Genomic DNA, 25,154 nt, shown 5'->3' with positions numbered 1-25,154 from the left:
CCCATAAGAAATCATTTCACAGATGAGCATGACAGTGACTGTTGAGATGATTTCACTGACACTAATGGCTGTTTCCTCGGGAAATGCAGGGATGGGGATATGAGAGAAGAAGGGCCAGTGGGCAGGTGGAGAGACAAGAAATGCTATTGCTCTGCACAGCTGAACCTGTGGGAAAGCATAGGAGCACCTTGCCTTGAACTTTCTCTCATTAATAGTATCAGCAGCTGCAGAGCAAAGACCGTCGTTTTAATAAGCCCACTCTAGGTCTGCAGAATAATCTGACTTTAGTTTGAATAGCTCCACCAAGCAGGGTGAAATGCAACTCGTTTCTCTTAGGGAAGCTTATTCAGCCAGCTTTGAATTTTTTTCCTCGTGTTCTATTTATGTCTTATAATTCAATTCCCTGTATTCAGCATGCAGCATTTTAAGAGACCAATAATGTAAAATAATGTTTCCATAATTGCATTACTTTCTATTATGCTGGGCTCTCTTATCCAGTCTAATAGAATTGCATAAACATGATTTGATATCACAGTTGCATACATTTGTTGAACTTAAGAGCACAAAGGAATATTCAAAATTAAAGCTTATAGAACCTTAATTAGAAAAAATGTATCAAGCCGTGATTAATGAGTTGTCTTCTAGAGGGAGTGAAAGATAAGACAGCGATTCAGGAGTTAGGCTAAAAAGATGTCTGTTCCCTTAAGAAAGCTGCATCTTAGCTCAATAACAGGAAAAATTGAATATCTGCTCTTGCTGAAGCATAAAACTTACCTTTTAGTTATGCAGAAAAAAAAAGAATCTACAGCAAATATGGGAGTCTCATGGGAAAAGAAATCTTCTGTAATTACTTTTCTAGAACAAGTTATTTAACTAGTGAAAAAGTATACCCCTCCCAAGAGGAAAAAGAGACAAGATTTAGTGTGGTCTTGAAATTCAGCAGAGGTGGTGCTGACTGTGAGACATGTCCTGCTTTTGACTTGCTGTGCTATTACTATGTCCCGGCACAGACTGCTCCCTGTTCCAAGAGGGAGTAAGAAAAGCCAGCGCTAGTGAAAGGTCAGTTGAGAAATCTTGCTAGCAGTCAACATCATTTTTCATGGAAGGAGCAGTAATTGTTAAAACATCACAGCACAAAATCATCTCTATAAACAATCCCTTTTAGCTGAGCTGTCTCACAAGACTTGACTAAGCAGATGCATTGCTGTACCTACACATCTCCAACACAAACCTTAAATCAGCTGTTTTTTTAATTATTACTTCTGTTGTTTCCCACTGGGCTTGAGCTATTAGTAGTGACTTCAGGAGTAACTGGAGTGATGTGTGACAAATGGAAGTGTGTTGCAAGGAGGACTCGGGATATTGTAGCCTCCAGAAGATCTTAGTAGAGCTTGGAGAGCAAACATGCAGAGTAGATTGCTTATATCTCTTACACTGTAGGTGGAGGGAGAAGTTGATGGGCACAGTGCTTGTCTGCCACCGTCTAAACTGAAGTCCGAATATGGGCTTGCAAGGCCAAGCCAGGTTCAAACAAAAGCAATATGTTCTTTCTGATTCTGGATTTGAGAGCCTCTCTTTACTTTTTGCCTGAGCCTGCTTATCTGAGTCATGCCAGTATTCATTTTGGACATTTTCTGTACTTTGGTATACAGGGAGGTTATGTGGATTATTCCAGTGGCAGCTGATAGGTGTGTTGCTACAGCCAGCTACCTACATATTAGCAGAAATCTGAAATTATGTGTGCCTGTTAAAACTGCAATAACTGCAATGGCAATACAAGCAGCAGGAAAGTCTGTGTTTTATAATCATGAAACTTCTTCTCCTGGCCAGAAATAGCTGCACACCTTAAAAACAGTTAGTTTTATTAAATTTTGCTTCTAAACCTAAGGAAACTCACCTTTATAGAAACCACTGAGGTAAAGGACAGTGCAGGCCTGCAATGTTGAAGAGGTAGCACAGAAGTGAGTTATGTTTCAGGGAGGGGTGCTGGCACTAGTGAAGGCAAACCATGAGCCACCCTCAGCAGTTTTTGATTGTCTCCAGTTTTCTGTGGGACGTGCAGTAAGGGAAGTTTGCTGTTCTGGGTGTCACATACCACATGCTGAAGATAATTCACAACCTAGGTGTGGGAGGTATTTTGGGTTTATTGTACCTTGTCAGTTTCAAATATAATTTGTTTTCTTACATGTCACCACTTTTTCAGAGAGCTGCTGGGTTTTATACACAGAAGGAATTTTTCTTGGGCCTATGTGGTGCAGAATGACATCACCTAGGTGGTGGTGGGACAGGCTTTTAGCTCAAAATCAGAGAGGAGAAATTTAGCCCTGCAGTGTACAGCTCTCCTGTTTTTTTTCTCCAGGGCTTCCATTTCTCATGTGGCTCTGAATTCTATCTTTCTAAGATAAGAAAGACAGTCTAAAAATGAAATCAAGTGGAGATGTTGGGTAGCACATTTGAAGGTGGAAAAGATCTCCGGAGTTTTCTGAAAAGATCAACCTGACTGTGAGTCAGATATTGGCAATAGCTAATGGCTGTTGACAGCCCATGATTTTCACTTCCACAAAAGATGTTTTGTCTAAAATTTTCAGATTTAAGGCGTGAAACGAACAGCAGATTTTATAAAAAACAGACTAAGTGATAAGTGACTGAGGGTAATTATCATACTCATTCTGCCTTTGACAAGTAATTCAGTGACCCCGTTTCATGTGGATGAAACCCTATTTTAAGGTGCTTTAAGAAATTACCCTTCATCTTGACCTCAGCGCATATGCAGAAAAGGAGAGCTCTAGCTTCTTGTCAGACCAGGTGATGGCCTCATCTTGCATCCTGAAAGATGGTTTTGCATTACTAGAAAATCAGTCATAGCCAGCCACAGTGCTGGCCTGTAACAGTAATGTGGCTTAGTGCATTAAAAAAGTTAGAAGTAACTTTATGTTAAGTGAACAGTCTGGCAAATAAGCAAGTTGGGAAACAGTTTATGTACCAGTTTGCTTAGGTTGACAAAAAGATCCCAGCAAAAGGGAAGTTTGAAAGGTTGTGAGCTCAACACAAAAATTTCCATCTGTTGAGTTTTCATTGTCTTAATTAGAGAAGAAATATACAGGAAATAGGAGTTTTGAACCCAAACAACTACTACTAAAGACAATTGCATGAGCTGATTACTTGTTAGTAAGTGAGAGGGATCACTAAGTGACACAGCACAAGGTTTCGAGAGTTGAATTTGTCCTAAACTGTTTCATACTGCCAGGAATTGCTTTGGAAATCACATAATTTTCCAGGCTTTCCTGACCTACATCAGGGAGCTGAATATGCTTTTAGCCTGCTTCATACCACATGGAAGACTAGTTTTTACAAGTTAGCCTAACTGGCTAAATAGATTTACAGAACAATTGTCTACTTTTCACCTACAGCACTTTGTGCTTTATACTGATTGAAAAATTAGTCCACTATGCAAAATTGGGTCTTGGAGTAGTGCGGAAATGATTTGATGAACAGAATGAGTTTCTATTCATTATCCCACTTTAACACCTTGAAATGGTAATGGTCACTTTACCCTGCCATCACTGCATGTGTGGTGGAAGCAAGCAATGACAAAAAATTTTCCTTCTTTGCAGCAGAGAACAGCAGGGCTGAAAAGGACATTCCTCTGTTAAATTACAGAGCCATTTGCTCTAAGGTGGGGGATTTAACCCTCATACTAAACTTTTATTATTATAAGAAGACTTTATTTTTGCAAGAAAATGTCTATTTGCCAGCCTGCGTTTTGTATCCATTAGCTTGACCATCAGAAAGTTTAGAGGCATAAAAATGTCTGTCAAAATAGGATGGAGTTTTAAATGGGTTTTCACTCTGATGCTTCTGAACACAATTCTCATGCACCTGAAAAATGTGTTGTCACTTCATGTAAGTATCTTGTGTGCCGTCTGAGGGACCCTTTCTCACAGTTTATTAGGCTCTGCACTTCATTAGAGAAATCACCACCACCAACTCAATCCTGGCAGCTTTCCTAGTAGAATCAGTTGTTCAAGGACTTGGGTGATCAGTAATGGCAAAACCAGACTTGGTATTAGCATTTCACTTTATAAATTGCAGAGATCTAGGCTTCACTTATATTTGTCAACAGTGAGTTTCTAGTGAAGTTGAAGGTATTTGAAAAATTACCTCTAATGTTTCAGGCCATGGAGGGAAGTACTTTTTCAAATTATGAGAACATTTCCCTCATGCACCATTAAACCAGCTGGGGAGAAAGGAAAGCTGTGGGCATACACTTGAGTCTCTAAGGTTGAATAGCCACATGCCAAATTATTTAAGTTTTATTCCTGTTAGCCATGCCATGCGATGATAAAGTGTTTTTCTTAATGATACAGTGAGCCACAAAAGAGTAAGAGTTTCTTTTCTTTAAAGCTGCCCTTTCTCGGCTGCTGTGTCTGGGACTGTCCTAGTACTCATCTTCCTCCTTAACTCTGTGTGTGCTGTGGTGGATCCTGCTTATCTTCTTGCAGGTCCTCAATGCTGTGTGTACAGGACCTACTGATGTTCTCCATTCTTGTTCTCTCTCCCCTTCACACCCCCCATCTTGTCACAGACACAGATGCTATCTATGTGGGGAGTTGCTCAGCTCTGTTTTGCCTCTGCACTGTTCCTTCTGTCCAACCTAAAACTCAGCATGAGGGGCTTCAACATTTTGCAGTGGGGTGACTGCTGACCCAGAGTAAACACAGCTTTTAGTCATCCCTTCTTTGAGGGGCAGCTGTCACTGCTGCCCACAGGGTAAACACAGGTGCCATCTAAGGATACCATTCCAGAATAGGCACTTCCAGAGGGTGAATTTTGTCATCTGTTTCCAGCATTGTCTTTGGTTGTTACAGTTAGAAGATGAATGCTACCCCAAAACCCCTGGTTAACATGAATGGCAAAGTGAAATGTGACATGTGTGAGCTCTGCTGGCTCTTCAGTGGGGAGATTAGGCAAAGTGTTGTTGCTGCTAAATGGTGATTCTGGTTTTCTTTGAATACTGGATGTAAACTGGAAGATGTAATGTGGAAATGGCAGGGTTAGTTGGCAAGAGTGCAGTTGTCATTTGTGCTGATCTTATTGTCAGATCAAAGGCCCCTGCAACTCACAGAAATGGGACACTGCTAAACAAGACTTTTTTTTAGGAGGTTTTATCTCTGTGGCACTTTCATTAAATCTCTGTGGCACATTTCATTTTGTGAAAACAAAACTAACACTGAGTTACTGATAAAAATAGACCTTTTTCTGGAAGGTGAATAGGCTGAGGTATGGATGGGGTGGGATATGTCTTTCCCACTACTCTTCTCAGCATCAGCTCTACAGCTTATGTTCAAATTGTCCCTTGGATTTTGACTGTGTTGACTTTCAGAAATCCAGCTTCCTGTGTCAGGATGAGCCTATCTCCCGTGTGTCTTGTCTTATTATAAGGCCACCTCAAAGGGAGGGTAGGCATTCCCTGGATTTCTGGCAATTATTGCTTTGTGATCCAAGCAGGGTATATGGTAAAAAGTTAATGTGTGTATTTCAAAGCTTATTTCTGAGAATGACAGAAAGATTTCAGCAAATTTGGTGGTCATTCCCAGTAACACAATACAGATCCTGATGTATTTAGCCTCAGTGATCTACCAGTCCAAAAATTTGCTTCGCATTCCAATGCTTAATAGAAAAATCCCATGGTTCTCTATCTGCACGCAGACATAAAATTCCTGAGGTAAGGTCAACAAGGCACACAAAGATTGCTGTTGACTATGGGAATGGAGGACAAACTGGTCCAAGAAAACCTCCCAAAAAAAAACAAAACAAGAAATTATCTGAGGGAAAGGAACCATGTGCCAAGTTACAGGAAAATCTTTGTTTCTAACTCTAGGTCCTTCTTCAGTTATCAGCAATGATGATGATTCAGCCAGTCCCCTCCACCACATCTCAAATGGCAGTAACACTCCTTCTTCTTCTGAGGGGGGTCCTGACGCAGTCATCATTGGGATGACGAAGATTCCTGTCATTGAAAATCCTCAGTATTTTGGAATTACCAACAATCAGCTCAAGACAGACACCTGTAAGTACAAGAAACTGTATGTGTTTCAGTCATTTTACCTGTGTAAGTGCTGGGGCTTCTTAACAGAGCAAACAGAACAAAATTCTCTAAATTCCTGGAGTGGAAGGGTGGGGTTAAAATGCATGCCTTTTGTTAAAGGTACATTGGATGAACCGCTTTACATCTCTCAAATCCAAATTCAGCCCTTGTCAATGAAGTCAATAAACTCAGCAGTGTTACACTCAAAGCCCAGTCCATATTCCATCAAAGTCACTAGTGGCCTTTCCATTGATTTCAGTGGTCTTTGGACAGTCTTGTGCACTGAATATGTTTTTGGAAGAAAACAAATCCTGGGTCAGAAGCAGAAGTCAGTATTATTAAATATGTGCTGCTTTTAAATTGATCTTATTGGCAATGAACATAACCTAACTTTGAAATATGAGTATTTGTAAAGTTATAAGAATTATAAAGTTTAAAACTTCAATTCTTTTAATTTCATTGTACAATTCAACCTCTACAGCTGGAAAACATGTTGAATATTTAAAAGTGAAGCAGAAGGTTGCATGATGGACAATATATGTCACATGCAAATTCTTTCATGCTCGGTTAGAAGTTCATAGTGAATGGTGAAAAAATACTGAGTTAATCATAATTAACCATGAATAATTAAAAAAGAGTATCCCTAACTTCAGATGCTACTTTTCAAACCTAGCGACAGTTTTAGAGCTGCACATATGAAATGTTGATTTTGGAACCAGTGTTTAGCATTGGAATAGATAACTGAAAAAATACCTGAAGAATATTGTAATTAATAGTAAATGCATTCTTTACTATTTTTCATCACAACATGAAGGTCTTTACTTGTTTCAGAGAAGGTTGTTCCTATCTCTTTTTCCTTATTTTATTTGTGTGCGAATGTATAAACGTTTCTGAATTGTCACTGGAAGTCTGAACTAATTCTCTGGGAAGTCACTCTAGAGATTCCCAGTATAACTGGTGAGCATTGGGCTTGCAGCTAAGGGATACTACATCCCATCTGTATCCTATCCTGAATGATACTGCTTGAAATTGTACTGTAGGGGCTTACTGACAGGGTTTGAAGTCATTGCCTCCCAACTTTGCAAATAGCTTAAATGCCATAATAAGAATATTTCTTGATCTGTGCATGAGGTTATGTATGCATATGTGTATGCATGACTTCCAGTTTTGCAAAGACTGATGCTGAACTATATACATATCTTGTGAATATTAATGCTGATCTACATCTTGATTGTTGCATGAAACACAATCCACAGAAGTTCCTGCAACTTAGTAACTCAACAGAAAGTCTTTTCCTGCCTTTTTATTGTACATCCCTGATGTAGCCCTTTTTTTTTTTTGTGGCACTATTCTGGGATTAGAAATGCTCTATCATCTCTTCTATCAAAGGGTATTTGAACAATCTGGCCTAGCATACACAGTAGTACGCGTAAAGTAATAACTGAATTGTTGATACTTGACCAACACAGGGAAAATGTTGTACAGATACATTCTAAATAGAACATTAATTCCTGGGAAGAATAGAAGCCACTAGGGAATCAGAAATGGGCAACATGCCCACTAGAGCTCTCTAATGTTATATAGAAGGCCATGCTTTTAAATATGAGGCTACTGTACCTCCATTCCCAGCTGCATTAGACAACATAATAATTGTTTAAATAAACATCAGTGCAGAGAATGCAACTTTCATCATTAATGTTGAAACAATATACACGCTGTTCTGGGAAAAACCCAAACTGTACCAAAACACAGAATTCTCTCACATTTTGTAAGCTGCACATCAAGTACAGACGTATTAAATCACGCCTGACTAGTGCTAAGTAGGTCCTGATCCTAAAAATACGTAAGTCTGTGTTTGGTTTTTTGTGCTGCAATGAAACCCACATGTTGTCAGGGAAATTAATCACAGTACATGAAGTTCAGTTTGGGCATAAATGTTTGCAGGATATGGCTCAATGCTTTGCTATGGTGCTCTGGGGAGGTTTGTGGGGCTGATCCTCTGCATTTTGCCACATTGCCATGGTGGTCCCAATCTGTGTGTTTTTGTTGCCTTAGGAAAGAGAATCAGGTAAACTATGTTAGTGTATAAATCAAGATAGATTTCTCCTACCACATTGAGCATCTGTCCAATAAAAAAACATAATTAAAATTGTCTCAGACAAAAGTGGGTCTTCCCAGAAATTTCGCATACGCTCTCTGTTTTTCTCATTCGCTTATTATTACAGAGTTGCACTTCTCCTTTCTTAAGCTGCCAGCCTCCTCCTGCTGTGTATATCTGGTATTTATAAACCTCTAAGTTAAGTAGCTTTCATACCTTTTTCCTGTTTACAATAATGCTAGCTCCAAATGTCATCTGTTTTCTCATACCCAGCAAGATAATTAACATTTATTTTTATTTCCTATCTGGTGTAAGTTCCATTGTCTGCTAGTATTAAACATGACAATCACTGACAGTCATGCTGGAAAAGTTTCTTACATATTTAGCCTATATTGGTCTATAGAAGGAGGTGAGACTTTGAACTAGGTGAAACTGCATGCAGACTGTATTGCAGTTTTCACAGAAGTTGAAGGAGTATGTCTGCTGTCACTTGCAAGCAGAGTTTCTTTTTTGTTACTAATTTAAGCCATATTTTGATGTGCCTACAGATAACCATTTCTGAATACAGTGTATCAAGCTCCATTGTGAAGTCTTAGAAGTATATGTGTTTAAAAGAAAATTAAAAAGTTGATTGTGATCAATTTAGTTGGAAATTCCATCAGTGTATCAGTAAACTGGTATTGTCACTACTGCGTAACTAAATCCTGAAGAGTGATGGCTTCTAAAGAGTCTCAGGCTAAAAGTTATAGAACTCTCCTCCTCTTGAGAGACAGCTTTCAAGGTGGGAAAAGCAAACTGATGAAGGGTTCAGATTCTAGTCATTGCTCTGAAGGAGTGAATTTCTGTCCCAGGTTCCAGCAAAAACGCTCTGTATCTCTAATTGAGGTAATGGTAGAAAATTGCTGTTCATCTTCCAACTGGGATTGGCTGATATTTCCCACTCCAGCTGCTCATCATCTTAACTATCCGTTTTCCTCGCCAGCAAACCCACTGATGCTTCTTCAGTGCTTCGGCAGCAGTTGATGTTTGTCTGATACCCTATCCCAGCACTCCTGGCTTTTACTTTCCCTACCATGTACCTTTGGTTGTTGCTGGCTGGTAGGTTCATCGGCCATTTTAGTACCTTGAACGTTTCCACCTAGAAAATTTACAGTCTGTGGTGCACAGACATGTTTCAGACATGTACCAGACTTCTTGGTTCCTTTTAGTGTGAAATCAAAAAGCATTTTCTTTTTGACATTACTTGTCTAACAGTGACAACTTCGATTTCAGATGTGTGAGAAAGAGACTTCAGGATGGACATGGTGAAACATTCTTTGCACTTAAGTCATTATAAACCCTGTTGTGTTTGAGCATTGGCCTGCAAACCTTATGCCTGGGAGTTACCAGCACTGTTCAGCTGTTGCTGTTGAAAATTGGGGCATAACTTTGTAGTGAAGTAACATTGCCAGATGCGGAAAACTTGCGTGGATGTTGAACTTTGCAAAGATTTTTATCCCCTGAAATCAACTGGATGATGTAGTATCTTGAGGGCATAGATGCTAACTATTGCTAGATGGTTAGCTTCACTAATCTGTGAGCTGTCACAGCACCTAAGCTATATGGTATTTTCATTAATACAATGGTATTTCAAAAGTTAGTCTTCTATATTTCCGCACAGAAATTGTAGTTGATAAAGTTGCCAACTGAGCCAACCAGACCTGTTCAAACAGGATGGAAAAAACAAACCCATTTTCCTCATGAATGGCTATGGACTTTCTTCATCACTTAGTCTGCAGCCTATTACTTGGAATGTATCTGCCCATTACTATTATGTTTCTATGGTTAATGATGGAAATGCAGTCAGTAAATAACATTGCTTCATTGTTGGTAATGTGAAAAGCAAAACCTGGGAGGAGGGCATGCATAAATCATTAGTGGAAGTACCCAGGTTGAGATTCTCAGGGCAGAACCTGGATAAGAAACTGCTTGCAGGTGGTTTGGGGATTTTGAGAATAAATTGTTCTCTGAATCTCACCTCAGCAACCCCCACCCCAGCACCACAAAGTCACTGTGATTGTCTGGGTGGAGCTGAAAGGAATGCTGGAGTTTTGCTCTTTCCTGTAGAGGTTTGCAAGCTCCAGCTTTCAGGTCACCCAGGGCAGATAAACAGCAACATCACTGACATCAGTTTGCAATTTCCACGTAATTCATACTTGCAACTCACTCAATTTGATCCCTAAAAGTATTATCAATGATGAAAAACAGCATTCTGGGCAGGCTTGTTGGTTAGTCAGTGGGTTGTTTAGTGGTGTGACGTTTTCGGTGGCTGGCCATGCATACAGCCATTGCATTATGGATTGCATTACAGGATTGTGGCTTTCAGATGGGAAATTAGGGTATTTTCATGAAATAGTCTTCATATTTGATCTATATTTCTGCAGTTTGGGAGTGCGAATATGCAGTTTAGATAATAATTATTGTGCTGGCAGTTGGCCTCTGTTAGGGAAGTCTGCAGCAGTATACGAGTTAGAAATAATGCTTATAAATAATTTTGATTTATTTTGCTGATCTGTAAAAATGATCAGTAAAAAAATTTGCAGTTCCAGAGTAAAATTGCTAACTGCAGATGTGATGCTGATTTTGAAGGCAGAAGATTTGAGATCCCTCTTCTATCCCATTTTGAACACTAATCTTTTTGATGTATGATTATGGATTTTCATTTACATTTTAGGGATTGTTACACAATTTAGTTAAGGTTGATCTCAGACTTTTTCTGTCTTTCTTTGTTCTTTAACTATAGATTTCTTTTAAATATATACATAGCTAGACTTCGGTTGTCCCCATTAGGTGGGAATGCTGCAGAAAGGATCTGCTTCAGCTCGTCACTGTCTTGAATGACTTTTAAGGGAGAAGAGGAATAAGACAGTTATTTTTATCATTTTATCGCAACTCCCACAGTACTGGACTTTTCTCTTTAAAGCCATGGGTCTTGGGAATCTGGTGATGATGTCAGATTTCATTTTAGAATGAGAAGAATGTGAAGAAAAGCTTGAGAATGTGAACCAGACCCCAGAAGGCTGAGGAAATGGGAAAAAAAAATCTGGATTTGTTTTTCATGTTTATTATGTTGTGATTCTTTTTAAACTCAGTTTCCTGATTTTGGAGCTTTAAGCATGGCAGCAGCAGATAGGGAGTAGAGCTGGCCCTGCTTTGCCAGACTGGGGAGAAAGCCCTGGCAAGGCCACCACAGAGAGCAGAAGGGAGTAGCCAGATACCAGAACCCACCAAGTTGAATTTTTTTCTCCCTGGTTGGTTGTGGAAAGGTGCAGCTACTTGTACTTCAATATGCAGTTGTTTCTGTGGCTCTGACTACTCATACCCTGCAAAGCCGTCTGGTTTTGCTTTATTTTGGAGTAGGCTGACAGCCTTCTCCCCAGCCCTTGAATCACGAGCAACATGTAATTTAATAAGAAAAAAGGAAGTAGTTATCTATACTTCTAGGGTAGGTTCAGCAGAAGGAGGAGATGTGGTGACCCGCTTTCTGCTTCTTGGGCATCCTTACCCCAGGAGTCCCACAGGCGAGCCTGGCCCCAGTGCACATTTCCTTGGTGGGTACATGGGCTTTCACTGCACAGCAGGGATATGAGAGCCTGGTGATACAAAAGCTGCATGCAAAAAGGAAAATTCATGGAGAGAGCTTCTGCACTGTAGGGATCTGCCAGGCCTCTGACCTGGAGCAGCAGATTTGTTCCACGCGCTCCTTATCCTGCATGCATGGTGTCCTGTAGATAATAGCAATGCACAAGGAGCAGACTGCCTGCCCCAGACAACCTCGTTGCATAGCATAGCTTCATTTAGGTTGGAAAGGACCCTTAAGATCATTGAGCCCAACCACTGCAGCTGTGCACAGGAATCAGGCAGGCATGGCAATGGGGTGACATGGAGAGAGTGTGAGCATACAGGGAGGGAAATAGGGGAAATATCTCCGTTTGACTTCATTTCCCATGTAACAAATTATAGCATGTTGCTGGTTGTACCTGTCACCCTACAGTTTTCTACAGTTTTGAAGAAAAGGGGTAATTTTTGACACACATTAAGGGTTAAAAAATATACTGAGTTGGTCCCTGAGTACAGTAGAAAGGTCACACAAGAGAAACACTCTGTCAGCATTTCCATCCCTTTTGAAAGGCTTTTATATCTGAGTGACCACAGAAGAAAGGCTGCTGCAGTGGTTTCTCAACCAACTAAGCCCTAAGCCTGGAGATATTCCATCAATCCCCGAAGTAGACAGAGCTAATAATTTGTAAGCAGCTAATTTTCCTATAAAATACACATGGCCTCAACAGCCAGAATGCAGAGAAGAAAAATTGTTCAATCTTAGTGAAATCCAGGCTGAGAGGGAAAACCTGATTCTCCAAACTGAACTGCCAGTCTTGATGTTCATTGGTAGCCAGTATGCAGAGATTGGGAGGCTTAACAGGGCACGCACTTCAGGACCTTCAGATACTGAAAACCAAAAATCTTTAGGTGCTGAAAGCCAAATATGAAGGAGGTTGAGATTACGGTAAGGATATACATACTATATTTACTGGTTGTCCTGATCCCATGATGTGCTTTACTGTGGAGACATTTTATTGGCTAGGGGTAAATGTATGAAAGAGAGATTGCCTGAATAAAGGTAAAAAGATATATGAAGGTATATTTTATCATCTAAATATTTCTGTAGCTTGATTGCATGTTTTAATCCCTTATTGCTGTCACCATTAAAAATCTGTCTGCATAATTGTTTATTATCTTATGTGTCAGAAACATAAGCCTTATACATTGGTAGTCTATTTCATTTTGCATTTGAGTTTCGTTAACAAGCTGATGTCTCTCCCAGACCATAAGACTTTGAGTCTCAGATATTTTTGTCAATATGTGGTTACATATTTCCTTTGCCGGCAAATAAAATGTAATAGGGAAAAAGTTCACGAGAAATTAGACTTTTTTAAATCCTGCTCCTCATTCTGAGACTCAGGAGACCTGCTGTTTTGTTTTGTTTTGTTTTCCAACCAGATGGAAGGAATTCTACCAAAGGTAGAAGCCTTCATCTTGAAAAGTCTGTGTTTCTACCTCAAAAATTAAGAGTTGGAAAGAAAGCAATATTTTCATATTTAGTGTAGAGGTGAACTTACTTATAAGATCACTTTTTGCCCCAGAAGTTACTTGTTTTACAGTTTCAATCTGTCCATGAAGCCCATTTACATCTAATAAAAAAAGGCAAGAAATCATGCTTCCAGCAAAACACTTGCATTTCATCATACAGAATGTTGTTCTGTGACCTGAATTATTTGGTATATTACTTGCTCTGAGCATCTAAATGCTGGAAATGCAACTGCAAGAAAGAGCAGCTTGGGCTCTGACCTTTAAGTTAGGAATAGCGTGAGTGTTTTATCACCTGGAAATGCAACACGTGAAACATGCTTCTGGCTAAATAGTGGATGTTACGGGAGACCTGAAGAACAAAGATCCAAAGTATGCATTTCTACTATAGAGACAGAGTTACAAGGCAGAACAGCATGAAACATACACTCTCAGGGAAGAGTTTGGTGTCAAAATTCAGTTAGTGTTCTCTTATGTAAATTTGTCAGGAATGCACTGTCAACATCAAGCCCAAACACGGGCTTCATTTGAAGAACACACTTAAGGGCTTATGAAAAATTAAATTAAATTAAACATATGCACAAACATTCTCTGCAATTAGGAAATTAGTAAGGTAAAAAAAACAAACGTGCTTTTTTAGTATGTGTGATCTCAGTGGAATCACTACATTCAGTTTGTCACTTGACAATACATCTGTATCAGAAATACATAACACTATTTCGGCACTGAAATATGTAGCTATATCAGTAATACATAAATGACAAATAGTGCCATTTATGTTGTAATGATTAAATTGTGCCTTTTAAGCTTTGTGCTGCGTACTAAGTTCTATGGACGTTATTTTAAATACAGAAACCTGCACATGTGTGTGAAAGCAAAATCAGAAAATAACATGACAGAGGTTAAATTGATAGTACTTGTATTTAAGCTGAATGGGGAAAAAAAAGTAATCCTCTGTGAAAACCTCCTCATTATAAGCCTAAACATGGGACCAGGATTGAGCCTTGGATTTATTCCTTTTGTGTCAGTGAGTGTTTTGGCTAAATAAAAAATACAGATTCCAAGGAAGCAAGGTAGTATCAATAAGAGTAAAATGATAAATTTTAAGTCTAATAAATACTAAAATATGAGAAAATCAGAAGTAAATCAAATAACATTTTAGCCAAAATTGTGTCATAAACCCTGTTTCTAATTTCCTTGAGTTCATCACCAGGGAAGTGCATCATTATTAAAAAGCATGAGCGCATAAAATACAGTTAGGCCTGAGCATAGACTCACCTAAAGATGAATTGTGGAGAAAATTATCAGGAATATGGTTTTCCACAATAAGAAGACGCTATAGTATTTATCACAGTTGCAGTATGAGCTATGTTGTCTTTCAGCTGTCTGTAACATCTCACCTCTTGCCGTGAGCTGTCTCTGAGGAATTAAGGCTGACAGGTATTTGAGACTGACTTTTGAGAGTGGTTTAGTAGTTTGTGTCCTGCAGGAGACTGTGTGCTTGGCTTTGCAAGTCTGCAGATTTGCTCAGTGCAGGGAGGCTGTGGATAGCAATGGGTTATTCTATGCCTGGAGCCAGCATAATGGCAGCAGGGTAGGCCAGCAGCAAGTGGAACCTAACAGACATTAAAAATGTTGTCAGAGATAAAAGTAACACAGTTGGTAATATTCTGAAATTTTCTGTAATATTCTTCAAATATTTTTTTTCAGCATTGACTTGTTGATTAACAGGTTTCCCATTTTCCACAATAGCAGTTGGGGCAAAACGATGAGGCTTTTCCATTCTCACTGGAAGGCATTTAACTTCTATATCCACTTTAGACATATATTCTGCATAACAAAATACCTGAGCTCAGCATTTTTTACTCTTTAAAAAAATGTGATTTCTCGGGTAGACAACTCCAGGAACACACTTCCATCATTAATTAACAGAAGTAAAAATGGAACTGCTGAAGCATGTTTCTGTGGTCATCTTTTGGTTGATATTCAAGGATCACCTGCTCCAAGCTCAGGAGTGTTGCGTCCCAACCAGAAGGAAGTGCAGCAGGAGGGCCAGGAGACCTCCTTGGATGGATAAGGAGCTTCTGAGGAAAATTCAAATGAAAAAAGAGGCTTATAAAAGGTGGAAGCAAGGACAGGCGGCATGGGAAGAGTACAGGGATGAGTACAGGGAAGAGTACAAGAAGGGGAGAATGGATGAGCCAGGGAATTACAGACCAGTCAGTCTCACCTCTGTGCCTGGCAAAATCTTGGAGCAGAACCTCCTGGATGGCATGCTAAGGCACATGAAAATCAACAAGGTACTTGGTGACAGCCAGCATGGCTTCACTAAGGGAAATCCTGCCTGACCAATTTGGTGTCCTTCAATGATGGGGCTGCAGAACTGATGGACAGGGGTAGAGCAGTTGATGTCATCTACCTGGACTTGTGCAAAGCGTTCGACACTGTCCCACACGACATCCTTGTCTCTAAATTGGAGAGACATCAATTTGATAGATGGACCACTCGGTGGATAAAGAACTGGCTGGATGGCCTCACACAAAGAGTTGTGGTCAATGGCTCAATGTCCATCTGGAGACCAGTAACGAGTGGCGTCCCTCAGGGATCGGTGTTGGGACCAGTCTTGTTCAACATCTTTGTCGCTGACCTGGACAGTGGGAATGAGTGCGCCCTCAGCAAGTTTGCCGATGACACCAAGCTGTGTGGTTCGGTTGATATGATGGAGGGAAGGAATGCCATCCAGAGGGACCTTGACACACTTGTGAAGTGGGCTGTTGCCAACCTCATGAAGTTTAACCATGACAAGTGCAAGGTCCTACACCTGGGTCGGAGCAATCCCAGGCACAGCTACAGGTTGGGCAGAGAAGAGATTGAGAGCAGCCCTGCAGAGAAGGACTTGGGGGTGTTGGTTTATGAAAAAATGAACATGAGCCAGGTTCAGTGTGCGCTCACAGCCCAGAAAGCCAACCGTATCCTGGGCTGCATCAAAAGGAGCGTGACCAGCAGGTTGAAGGAGGTGATCCTGCCCCTCTACTCTGCTCTTGTGAGACCTCACCTGGAGTATTGTGTGCAGTTCTGGTGTCCTCAACATAAAAAAGACATGGAACTGTTGGAACAAGTCCGGAGAATAGTCTATTATTTGCAGATTGCTGGGGAATCACGTAATTGAAGTACAAAACTCCTGCAGGGGCAGAAAGTGTCAAATAACCTAAGTCAAGACCCTGCAACGAGGTCTGAAATTGTTAAAGTTCTGTTGATGAAAAGTTGTGCACTACCTCTGACTATAAACTTGCTCATTGGCTTTTGGGGCAATTAACATTTAAATGGAAAACAAACTGCGTGAGGGTATTGTTTGCATTTAGAAAAAGGGTTGTGGTGTATGCCTACCAATTATCACCTGTTTCTCTAAATTACAACCTATGTATAACTAATAATCTCCCTAGGGATTTTTTTGTTTTGCTTTGTTTTGTTTTAGTTTTTGGATTTGGGAACCTAAATTCCGTTCTCTGATGTCAGCTAGGCACATGTAAAGGAGCTTCTCAGAGGCATTCAAGTGCTAAATCAGCGACTAACTGGTTTTGTATAAAGCCCCTGAACAGCTTGGAAGTGTAAAGTCTGGTCAATAGAAATCAGTGCTAGTCACCTTAGTACTTTGGACAATTCCAGTAAACGATTGCTTTGCCTTTAGCTACTTAAATGCCTTTGAGGACTGTTTGCTGGAAACTCTGTTGAAAGTCAGTAATTGTACAGGTCTCAGGGTGCAGGAAAAGACTTTCATTCTCTAAGAAGATCACTTGAGCAGCACTGACTTGTACTGTAGTGTTGAAGTCAGATTTAAGGGGATGAGAAGTGAAGCTATCATCACAGCAGCGCTTCCTTTCCCTCTTGCCTCCTCCCACCTTGGTTTGTTTTCCACAACACTGGAAAGAAAGAATGGAAAATGGAGTGGTTGTCTCTATAATGTGGTTATTTGTTCCCAAGTTTGGATAATGAGAACCCAAAAATCGAACTTCAGACAATTCTTCTGTTTATATCATTTTGAAGGAAATACAGATTTGACAGAATTTGCAGTTGCCATTGTGAATACTTCTTTGTGCTATAGTTTTAGTTAGAAACCTTCTGAAGGGAAGCTGTTCTCACACAGCTCCTCTCATTTCTAAGTATTGCTTACATTTGTTTATATTTGATTTCTTAGGCTGTCTTTCAAGGATGTGCTCTCATTTTTTGGTGCCCACAGCTTGGAAGGCCTGTGGCTGCCTTCACAGCAAAAAAAGAAATAGCTGAAAACAGATACCCATCAAGGGGAATGTGTCCCACACAAAGTAGGGAGGAACAGAAAAAGGGAGAAACAAATGGAAAAGAAACAAAAGAACCTCAGTCTCAGCCTTTGGCAAAGAAAGAACAATACATGACTGATTTACTCCAACTGCTTGTGCAGGAGGACATGATTTGTCTTGTCCCTGTTTTATTCTCATCAGAAGAAAAGCAACCGTTTTGCAGCATTTACAGTCTCCATTCAAGAGGCTGTTGAGACTGGAATAGCAATGGGATTGCCTCCAGACATAAATGCGTTGACCAGCACTGTGTGGGAAAACTTGAAAAGCTCCTTCTTGGGTGGTAAAGCACAAGGCAAAAGCTTATGGGCTCATCCTTCATCCTCTGATTTGGAAGTGCAAGTACCCTGTACGGCTCTTTCCAGGACTATCTGTGTTCTCATGTGCTTGTGATGCTTCAGTCCATGAAGTTCACTTGTGCAGTGGGTTGTGCACAAAGGTGAGGTATCCTCATGTGAGAGTAAAATGATTTGTGTTACCATTGCCCAGCAATGCCAGTCCTGTCTATGTTGGTGGTAAATTCTCACCCTTATTTTGTGTACCAAAATCTGCTCAGCTCAGGAATGGACAAGTTGCTACAGTGAGTCTCAAGAGTGTTTTCTCATACCTAGAAATGGCTGGTACTGTACCTATTAGAAACCCTTCATCAAATAAGTATCTAATAAAGCTTAAGAAGTATATTCCTTCCAAGTCTTCTAACGTATAGAAATTGACTCTGTGAGATAAAGATCCATGTCCTTTTTTAAATACTAACCCTAACAAACCAGCAGTTACTCATTGTATGGTATGTAACAGCTTCCCTGATATTAACAGCAACATATCTATATCTCCCTGCTCCAAAACCCCCAGATCAGGAGAAGAGGGATTAGAATCAGCTAAAATGCCAGAAGCTCACTGGCACACCCAGACATTGCAGCAGAGAGCTGTTGCTCCTCTGTCCTGGCAGGCAATGACACAAAACGGTTAGCATCATCAGAGGTGCTTTAGTATCCTGCATTCAGTGTAGTGATGGGGGTGAGCTTTTGGCATGCCTCAAGGACCCTGAATCACCATTGCATTCACAGTGTGCCTGGACAACGGACTGCTGCCCACCCCTCTGCAGCAAAGGAAGGGCAGAGGGATGTTCACTCTCACAGCCTATCACTGACTGCAGGTGTAAACTGTCTTTGACTTCAGGTCACATCAATTCTCTGGCCACCACTGGAGAGGTTGGGTTGGTGAGCCAGACCTCTTCAGCTGTCACGGCCAGCCCCAGCAGGCATCAGACATGAAGTCCAAAAGCTCTGTGCTCAAAACCTTGCAGGAAGGCTCCTTTCAATGTTGTGCCTAACCCTGAGAGGAGACATAAGGTGGTTTTCAATGGGGTGTGGTTTCAGACACAGTAGGTCACATCTCTTATCCTGAAGATGTGGTATAGGAGTGCAGACCTAAACCTCAAATTCATACAGTCCTTCTTGGAGAATGGACCTCTTTTTTTGGCTTAGCTTTTGCTTCTGGAGAGGAAGACACAATCCTATTGCTTTTCTTCAGATGCAGTGAGTTGTCCTGAAAGTTAACCTGAATTCAACTGTTTGCAATAATCCTTATGTTATTGAAAAGTGACTATTTCCCAATTCATTGAATTATTTTGCATTATGCATTCTGGTGCAGCATGTTTCCTTTCTAGAACTGGTTTCCCACATTTGTCACAATGCTGTACTGCGCTTTAAGGTTACAATCTTTTGCCTCTTTTAATGGCAGCATTTTAGAGAACCCTGAAATTCTACCATACTGAGGAATAAACACAGTGCAAAATAAACTGTATCTTTCAGAAATGTCTTTTCAGAGGAAGAAGGGAGAAGTTCCAACTTTATTTTGCAGTGATAGCTGCCCAGTTTGGAATTGATTTCCCATTTTAATCAACATGAGTTTTCCAGCCTATTGATCGATGTGTGTTTTGAGTTTGGCCTCAAAATCTGACATAAGACTTTGCTAAATGGCAACATTTACAAACTGGTAAGAGATTTGTCTTGGACAGGTAAATTTCCTTGACTGCAAGCTGGGATGGTTTCAAGGTAAACAGGTGTACATTGCTGCCATGGAGGACAGGTTTGACATCTCAACTTTGCAGCTTGTGTTTATTGACAGAACACATACACAGAAATATGTAGAACACTTTATATGGGAAAAGCATAGAAAAGCACTGTGGTGTTTTTCTTAACTATGGAGAGAAAGCATACAGAGAAATCCTTGAATTTCATTTGTTTTGGTCTAGCCTTCGGACAGACTTTCTGCCTGATCCTGTTATATTTATTTTTTATCATATGTAAGAGGCTGTACCCATTCAGAGTGAGTTCTTGGCCTCATCAGACCTGGTCATCCCATTCAAATGTTCATAAACTATTTTAATAAACATTTTGTTACCCTTTCCATAACCTTTCTCTGTGGGTATGCTCTATGCAAGCATGCATGTTGAAATCCGTAGTACTCATTACCTAAACTATCTCAGGATCTGTCTTCCTGAAACTTCATTTCTTCCATGACTGTAGCCAAAGGCTGTGCTGGGGGACATTTGAATGGCTGAGAGACTAGTCTCTGCCCTATAATAAAGAAGTACGGCAGCAGACTGCAGAAAAGTTGTGTCAGATTTGTTCCCTGAATTTCTCTCCACTTACGGAGGGCTCAGAAAGAGGCAAATTCAGAGAAGTGCTAAGAGCAAACCTCCTGCAGAAACATATCTCGATGCAGGAGTTTTAAATTTTAAGAAAGAAAGGCAATTATGTAAGTGGAAATGCGGAAAGGTAGCAAACCTGAGTTTAAATCTTTCCTACATCTCCTTGCTCTTACAATAGGAAAAGGAAATACTAGTTTACAAGTTCAGGTATAAACCCCCTGTATTCACAAACTGCCCATTAATTCCATGCACTGCTTTCTGCCAGCAGATTCTGAGAAGCCATGTAAGTGCTGAGCTGGACTTGGAGCTTTGCGTGGCATGCTAACTATCTGGGTAATCAGGCTAAGAAGACTATAAATCAAAGCCTATTTGAACACATTTGAGCGAAAACAGGGAGTGCTGTTTTCGTTGTTTCTTCATTTTATTTGTATCTCAGATTCTGTGAACAACCTTTATCTAACCTCATCTGTGACAAACTTCATTGTCTTTCACAAGAGCATATTTGGAATTAGCTTTTGGGTTGTTGCTTTTAAGTAAACTAGCGAGCCGTTTAATAGTGTAAGCTAATAATTTCTGCATCCTGATACACTTGAATTTGAGACTTTAAATAAAATCACACTTTTGAGCAGCTGGTACTCAGTCTGGGCCACAGAAGGTGATGGCTTGATTCATAGAAGACTAAAGTTTCTTCTCCCCTCCTCTTCAGCCCAGTGAAAGGTGGTCTTTCATCAGGGAAAAATAGCATAAAAGCTTATGAAATGCACACTGTACCCATGAATGCAAAAATATGAAATACATTAATATATACAGTCTTTTAGTGTGGTACTCTCTTATAGCGATTATGGAACAAAAGAAATGTGATGCAGCCTCTTTAACATTTTGCTTGGTACCTTTAACAGGCAGCTGCTCTGTATGGACAGAATTCACTGTATGTCCTCAGGTTTTGCTTCAGAGAATACCTCCTGTGTTGCAAACATTGAGACTATAATTCTTATCTCTAGGTGTTTTTTAAGCCAGTGTGCTGTTAAAGATGACACTGGTCCACACATGACATCATAAATATAAACTCTGGGGCAAAATTGTTAATAGAATTTATTAGAAAGGGCAGAAATGAACCAACGTCACAGGGATGAAGAGGTAAATCATGCTCAGACAATAGGGAAACTCCAGGGGAAAATACAAAAGCCTGCAACTTGCATGTATATAAGCAATACAAGCAATAGCCAGAGAGGGCTCCAGTAAGCAGTGGCACCCTGCAAGACAGTGATGTGCACAAATCTCCCTCTTCCAGACAAAGAGAAGGAAGAAGAGGGTGGGGGAGGAAGAAGGAAAAAAAATATATGAAAGATAAAAGACTAGGCCTGTTGGTTATTTACTCCAATTAAGACAGTATTTTGCACTGTTTGTATTGTTCCAAAGTTCAGGCAATTGAAGTCACCGCCTAGGTTTTGGCTTCCCTGATTTCAGGATTTGGATCTGGGGGACAAAAGGATTTGGGCAAATGGACTTTGATTTTGATACATTACCCGACCTGTTAAAAGCAGAAATGCTTGATTAAGGATCTTTTTAATTGCATTTCACTAGGCTGATGTGTTCATCGAGCTTTCCCTCCTTCTTGCATTTCATTCCAACAGCCAAATAATTGAATATCTGGGTTGGGCTGGGAAGGGAATTTTATCCACACTTCTCTGGAGCCTCAGTGAAAAGAGCTGGAGGTTGTCATAGCAGAGCCTTGTATCTGCAGCTTTAACCGTTTGTTGGTTTGGTTTTATAGCTTTTAAACTGATGTTCATTGCTTCTCTAGATGTTCAGGGGGAAAGTCCTCTTGAATCCCTGATTTGTTATGGTCATAATTATAAAACATCTTCGAACACTAGGCAGTGTGAAAAGATCAATAGAGTACAAGCAGCTGAAGGGCAAAAAGTTCTTCTGGGTCGCCATTTATTTCTGTACCCATCTGTGTTCCCCAGCTCCAGACCCTGACTGCTACTTGTGCTGATGGAGACATGAGGAGAAAGGTTATTAGGATGCTGGGATAAGGGAAAGGTAATAGCAGTCCTTGTGATTATCAAAGGTACTTGATATTCAAGAGATATGATTTGCATTGGTTGCTGAAAAGCAGAGGAGCCATTACACTGGTTTTCTTTGTATTGGGAATATTAGTGTAAGAGTGCCAACCTCACTGAAGATGGTGTGGCCCATCGTAAACCAACTGCTACATTCTAGCACAAAAATATTGCTGTATGCAAAACTTCATCTCTTCCAAAGGATTTGTGTATGAAACTATTTTCAGTAGCATAGGAATTAAATTACAGAATCCTTCCCTAATGATTATAGTTTTGCTCAGCCTGGGAGAGATATTCGGAGTACTTACAGCATTCAGATCAGGATGTAAAGTTTCTCAAAAAACAGTGGTATTCAAATATTGGGTTTGGTTCAAACCTCTGTAGCTTCATTAGAACTTGCTTACAACTTAGATATGCTTGAAGATGAGTTTTAACTTCCATTCTCTGCATCCTTTCCATTTGCACATATTTTTTAATGGATAGGGCATCCAGTTCTTCATCTGGTGATAGCCTTGAAAACGAGGTTCCTCCACCATAATGCAAAGTGAGAGAGGAAGGTCCTAGTACCTTTGTTGCTTTATACAACCAGAATAATTCAGCCTTTACTGAATTATTCCAACTTCAGTACAACTCCTCCCCCCTCCAGAGTTTCAGGGTAATGGCCGAGATTTTAAATGCACAGAAGTAAAGTTGTTAAAAAATAAAATTTTCCTCCCATGGGAGGTGTTTCAAAATTACTTTCTACTTTGAAATCAGAATGGAAGTTAAGGTAGAGGGAAGGCACTTTAGGCAATTTTGTCTCAAGTTTTGAATTGAAATATTGAAATGGAAAAATAAACATTTTCAATAAAATTTAAATAATTTGGTATTTTAAAATGAAAACTTATTTAGGTAAATATTTCAAAATTATAAGCATGATATTTTGTTTTGTTTTTTTTTTTTTTTTTTTTTGTGTGGAGGTGGGGTGGAATAAGCTTTTCCACTTTGGAGTGTTGAATTTAATTCTTTGTCTTAGAAAACCAAAAAAGTAACTGAAAATCAACATTTTCCTGCTGCCAAATCTTCGAAAATTTATTTTACACTATTAAATTTTTCAGTCATATTTTCAGCTGGCTTTATGCTGAAACCAGTGCTGTGGGAATCAAAATTTTCAATGTCCTGACTTGTGTTCAATTAATATTTGGCACATTTTCTTGTATTCCTACACCCATTACCATTAATTTTCTTCTTGGACTATCTGGGAAGGGGAGGGACTCTAAAAGACAAAAGTGGTTGTAGTAACTGCAAGTGATACCCAACAAAGTCCAAACATTCTTGTATTAAAGGGTGAAACTCCACTGAAGTCAATGGGCCTTTAAATATTGGCACCAATAGAAAGTCTGTCCCATGGAGTGCAACTTGCATTGTCACATCTTGAACGCTTTTCATTCTCATGATTGACATTACTAAAGCAGTCACTTTTCAAGCACTTATGCATTTATTATTTTCAAAACCCATTTCCACAGAGAGGTCAAAAGCTCTTCTCATCAACGTAGGGTGCCTATGGGAATTTCAGTATTTTGGTACAGCAGGTATTCAACTGCATTAAAATGTTAATGCACTCCTTCCTTCCTCCCTCCATCACTCTCTCCCTTCCATCCCTCCCTCCCTCCCTTTCTTTTTCTCTTTTTTCTCCTTCTCTTTCTCTTTTTCTTTCTCTCTCTCTCCCTCTCTTTCCTTCACTCTTTCTCTCTCTTCTCTCTCTTTCTCTCTTTCTCTTCTCTTTCTCTCTTTCTCTCTCCCGTTCTCTCTTTTTTCTCCATTTTTTCACTCTCCTTCTCTCTCATATTTCTCTCTCTCCTTTTCTTCTTCCTCCCTCCCACCCTCCCTCCCTCCCTCCCTCCCTCCCTCCCTTCCTCCCTTCCTTCCTCCCTTCCTTCCTTTCTCTCTTTCTTTCTCTCTTTCTCTCTTTCTCTCTTTCTCGCTTCCTCTCTCTCTTTCTCTCTTTCTTTCTCTCTTCCTCTCTTTCTTTCTTTCTCTCCCTTCCTCCCTCCCTCCCTTCCTTCCTTTCTCTCTCTCTTTCTTTCTCTCTTTCTCTCTTTCTCTCTTTCTCGCTTCCTTTCTCTCTTTCTCTCTTTCTTTCTCTCTTTCTCTCTTTCTCGCTTCCTTTCTCTCTTTCTCTCTTTCTTTCTCTCTTTCTCTCTTTCTCGCTTCCTTTCTCTCTTTCTCTCTTTCTTTCTCTCTTTCTCTCTTTCTCTCTTTCTTGCTTCCTTTCTCTCTCTCTTTCTTTCTCTCTTTCTCTCTTTCTGTCTTTTTCTCTCTTTCTCTCTTTCTCTCTTTCCCTCTTCCTCTCTTCCTCTCTTTCTCTCTTTCTTTCTCTCCCTTCCTCTCTTCCTCTCTTTCTCCCTTCCTCCCTCCCTCCCTCCCTCCCTCCCTCCCTCCCTCCCTCCCTCCCTCCCTTCCTTCCCTCCCTCCCTCCCTTCCTTCCTCCCTCCCTCCCTCCCTTCCTCCCTCCCTTCCTCCCTCCCTTCCCCCTTCCTCCCCTCCCTCCCTCCCTCCCTCCCTCCCTCCCTCCCTCCCTCCCTCCCTCCCTCCCTCCCTCCCTCCCTCCCTCCCTTCCTTCCTTCCTCCTCCCTCCCTCCCTGCCTCCCTTCCTCCCTCCCTCCCTCCCTCTCTCCCTCTCTCCCTTCCTTTCTCTTCTTTTCTTTTTCTTTTTCTTTTTTTCTTTTTCTCTCTTCCTTTCTCTTTTTTCTTTTTCTCTCTCTTTCTTTCTCTATCTTTCTCTCTGTCTTCTGGCTCTCTCTCTTTC

At 40.4% G+C, this 25,154-nt stretch overlaps 1 protein-coding gene across 3 annotated transcripts in view; it reads left to right on the top strand.

Moving 5' to 3' along the window:
- Nucleotides 1-25,154, top strand: part of NTRK2 (neurotrophic receptor tyrosine kinase 2) — a 212,624-nt gene that overhangs the window by 112,002 nt on the left and 75,468 nt on the right. For all 3 annotated transcript variants that reach the window (XM_062640442.1, XM_062640451.1, XM_062640460.1), the window contains one exon: nucleotides 5,882-6,070. In XM_062640442.1, the coding sequence (XP_062496426.1) occupies nucleotides 5,882-6,070 (189 nt within the window). The remainder of the gene's footprint in view (nucleotides 1-5,881; nucleotides 6,071-25,154) is intronic.

The sequence above is a fragment of the Pezoporus occidentalis genome, unplaced genomic scaffold (genome assembly GCF_034315485.1).
Source record: "Pezoporus occidentalis ecotype Australia unplaced genomic scaffold, CSIRO_AGI_Poc_V1 ctg117, whole genome shotgun sequence".
Classification (NCBI taxonomy): domain Eukaryota; kingdom Metazoa; phylum Chordata; class Aves; order Psittaciformes; family Psittacidae; genus Pezoporus; species Pezoporus occidentalis.
The sequence above is the reverse complement of the archived record's forward strand: the minus strand, read 5'-3'. Positions and strand labels throughout refer to the sequence as shown.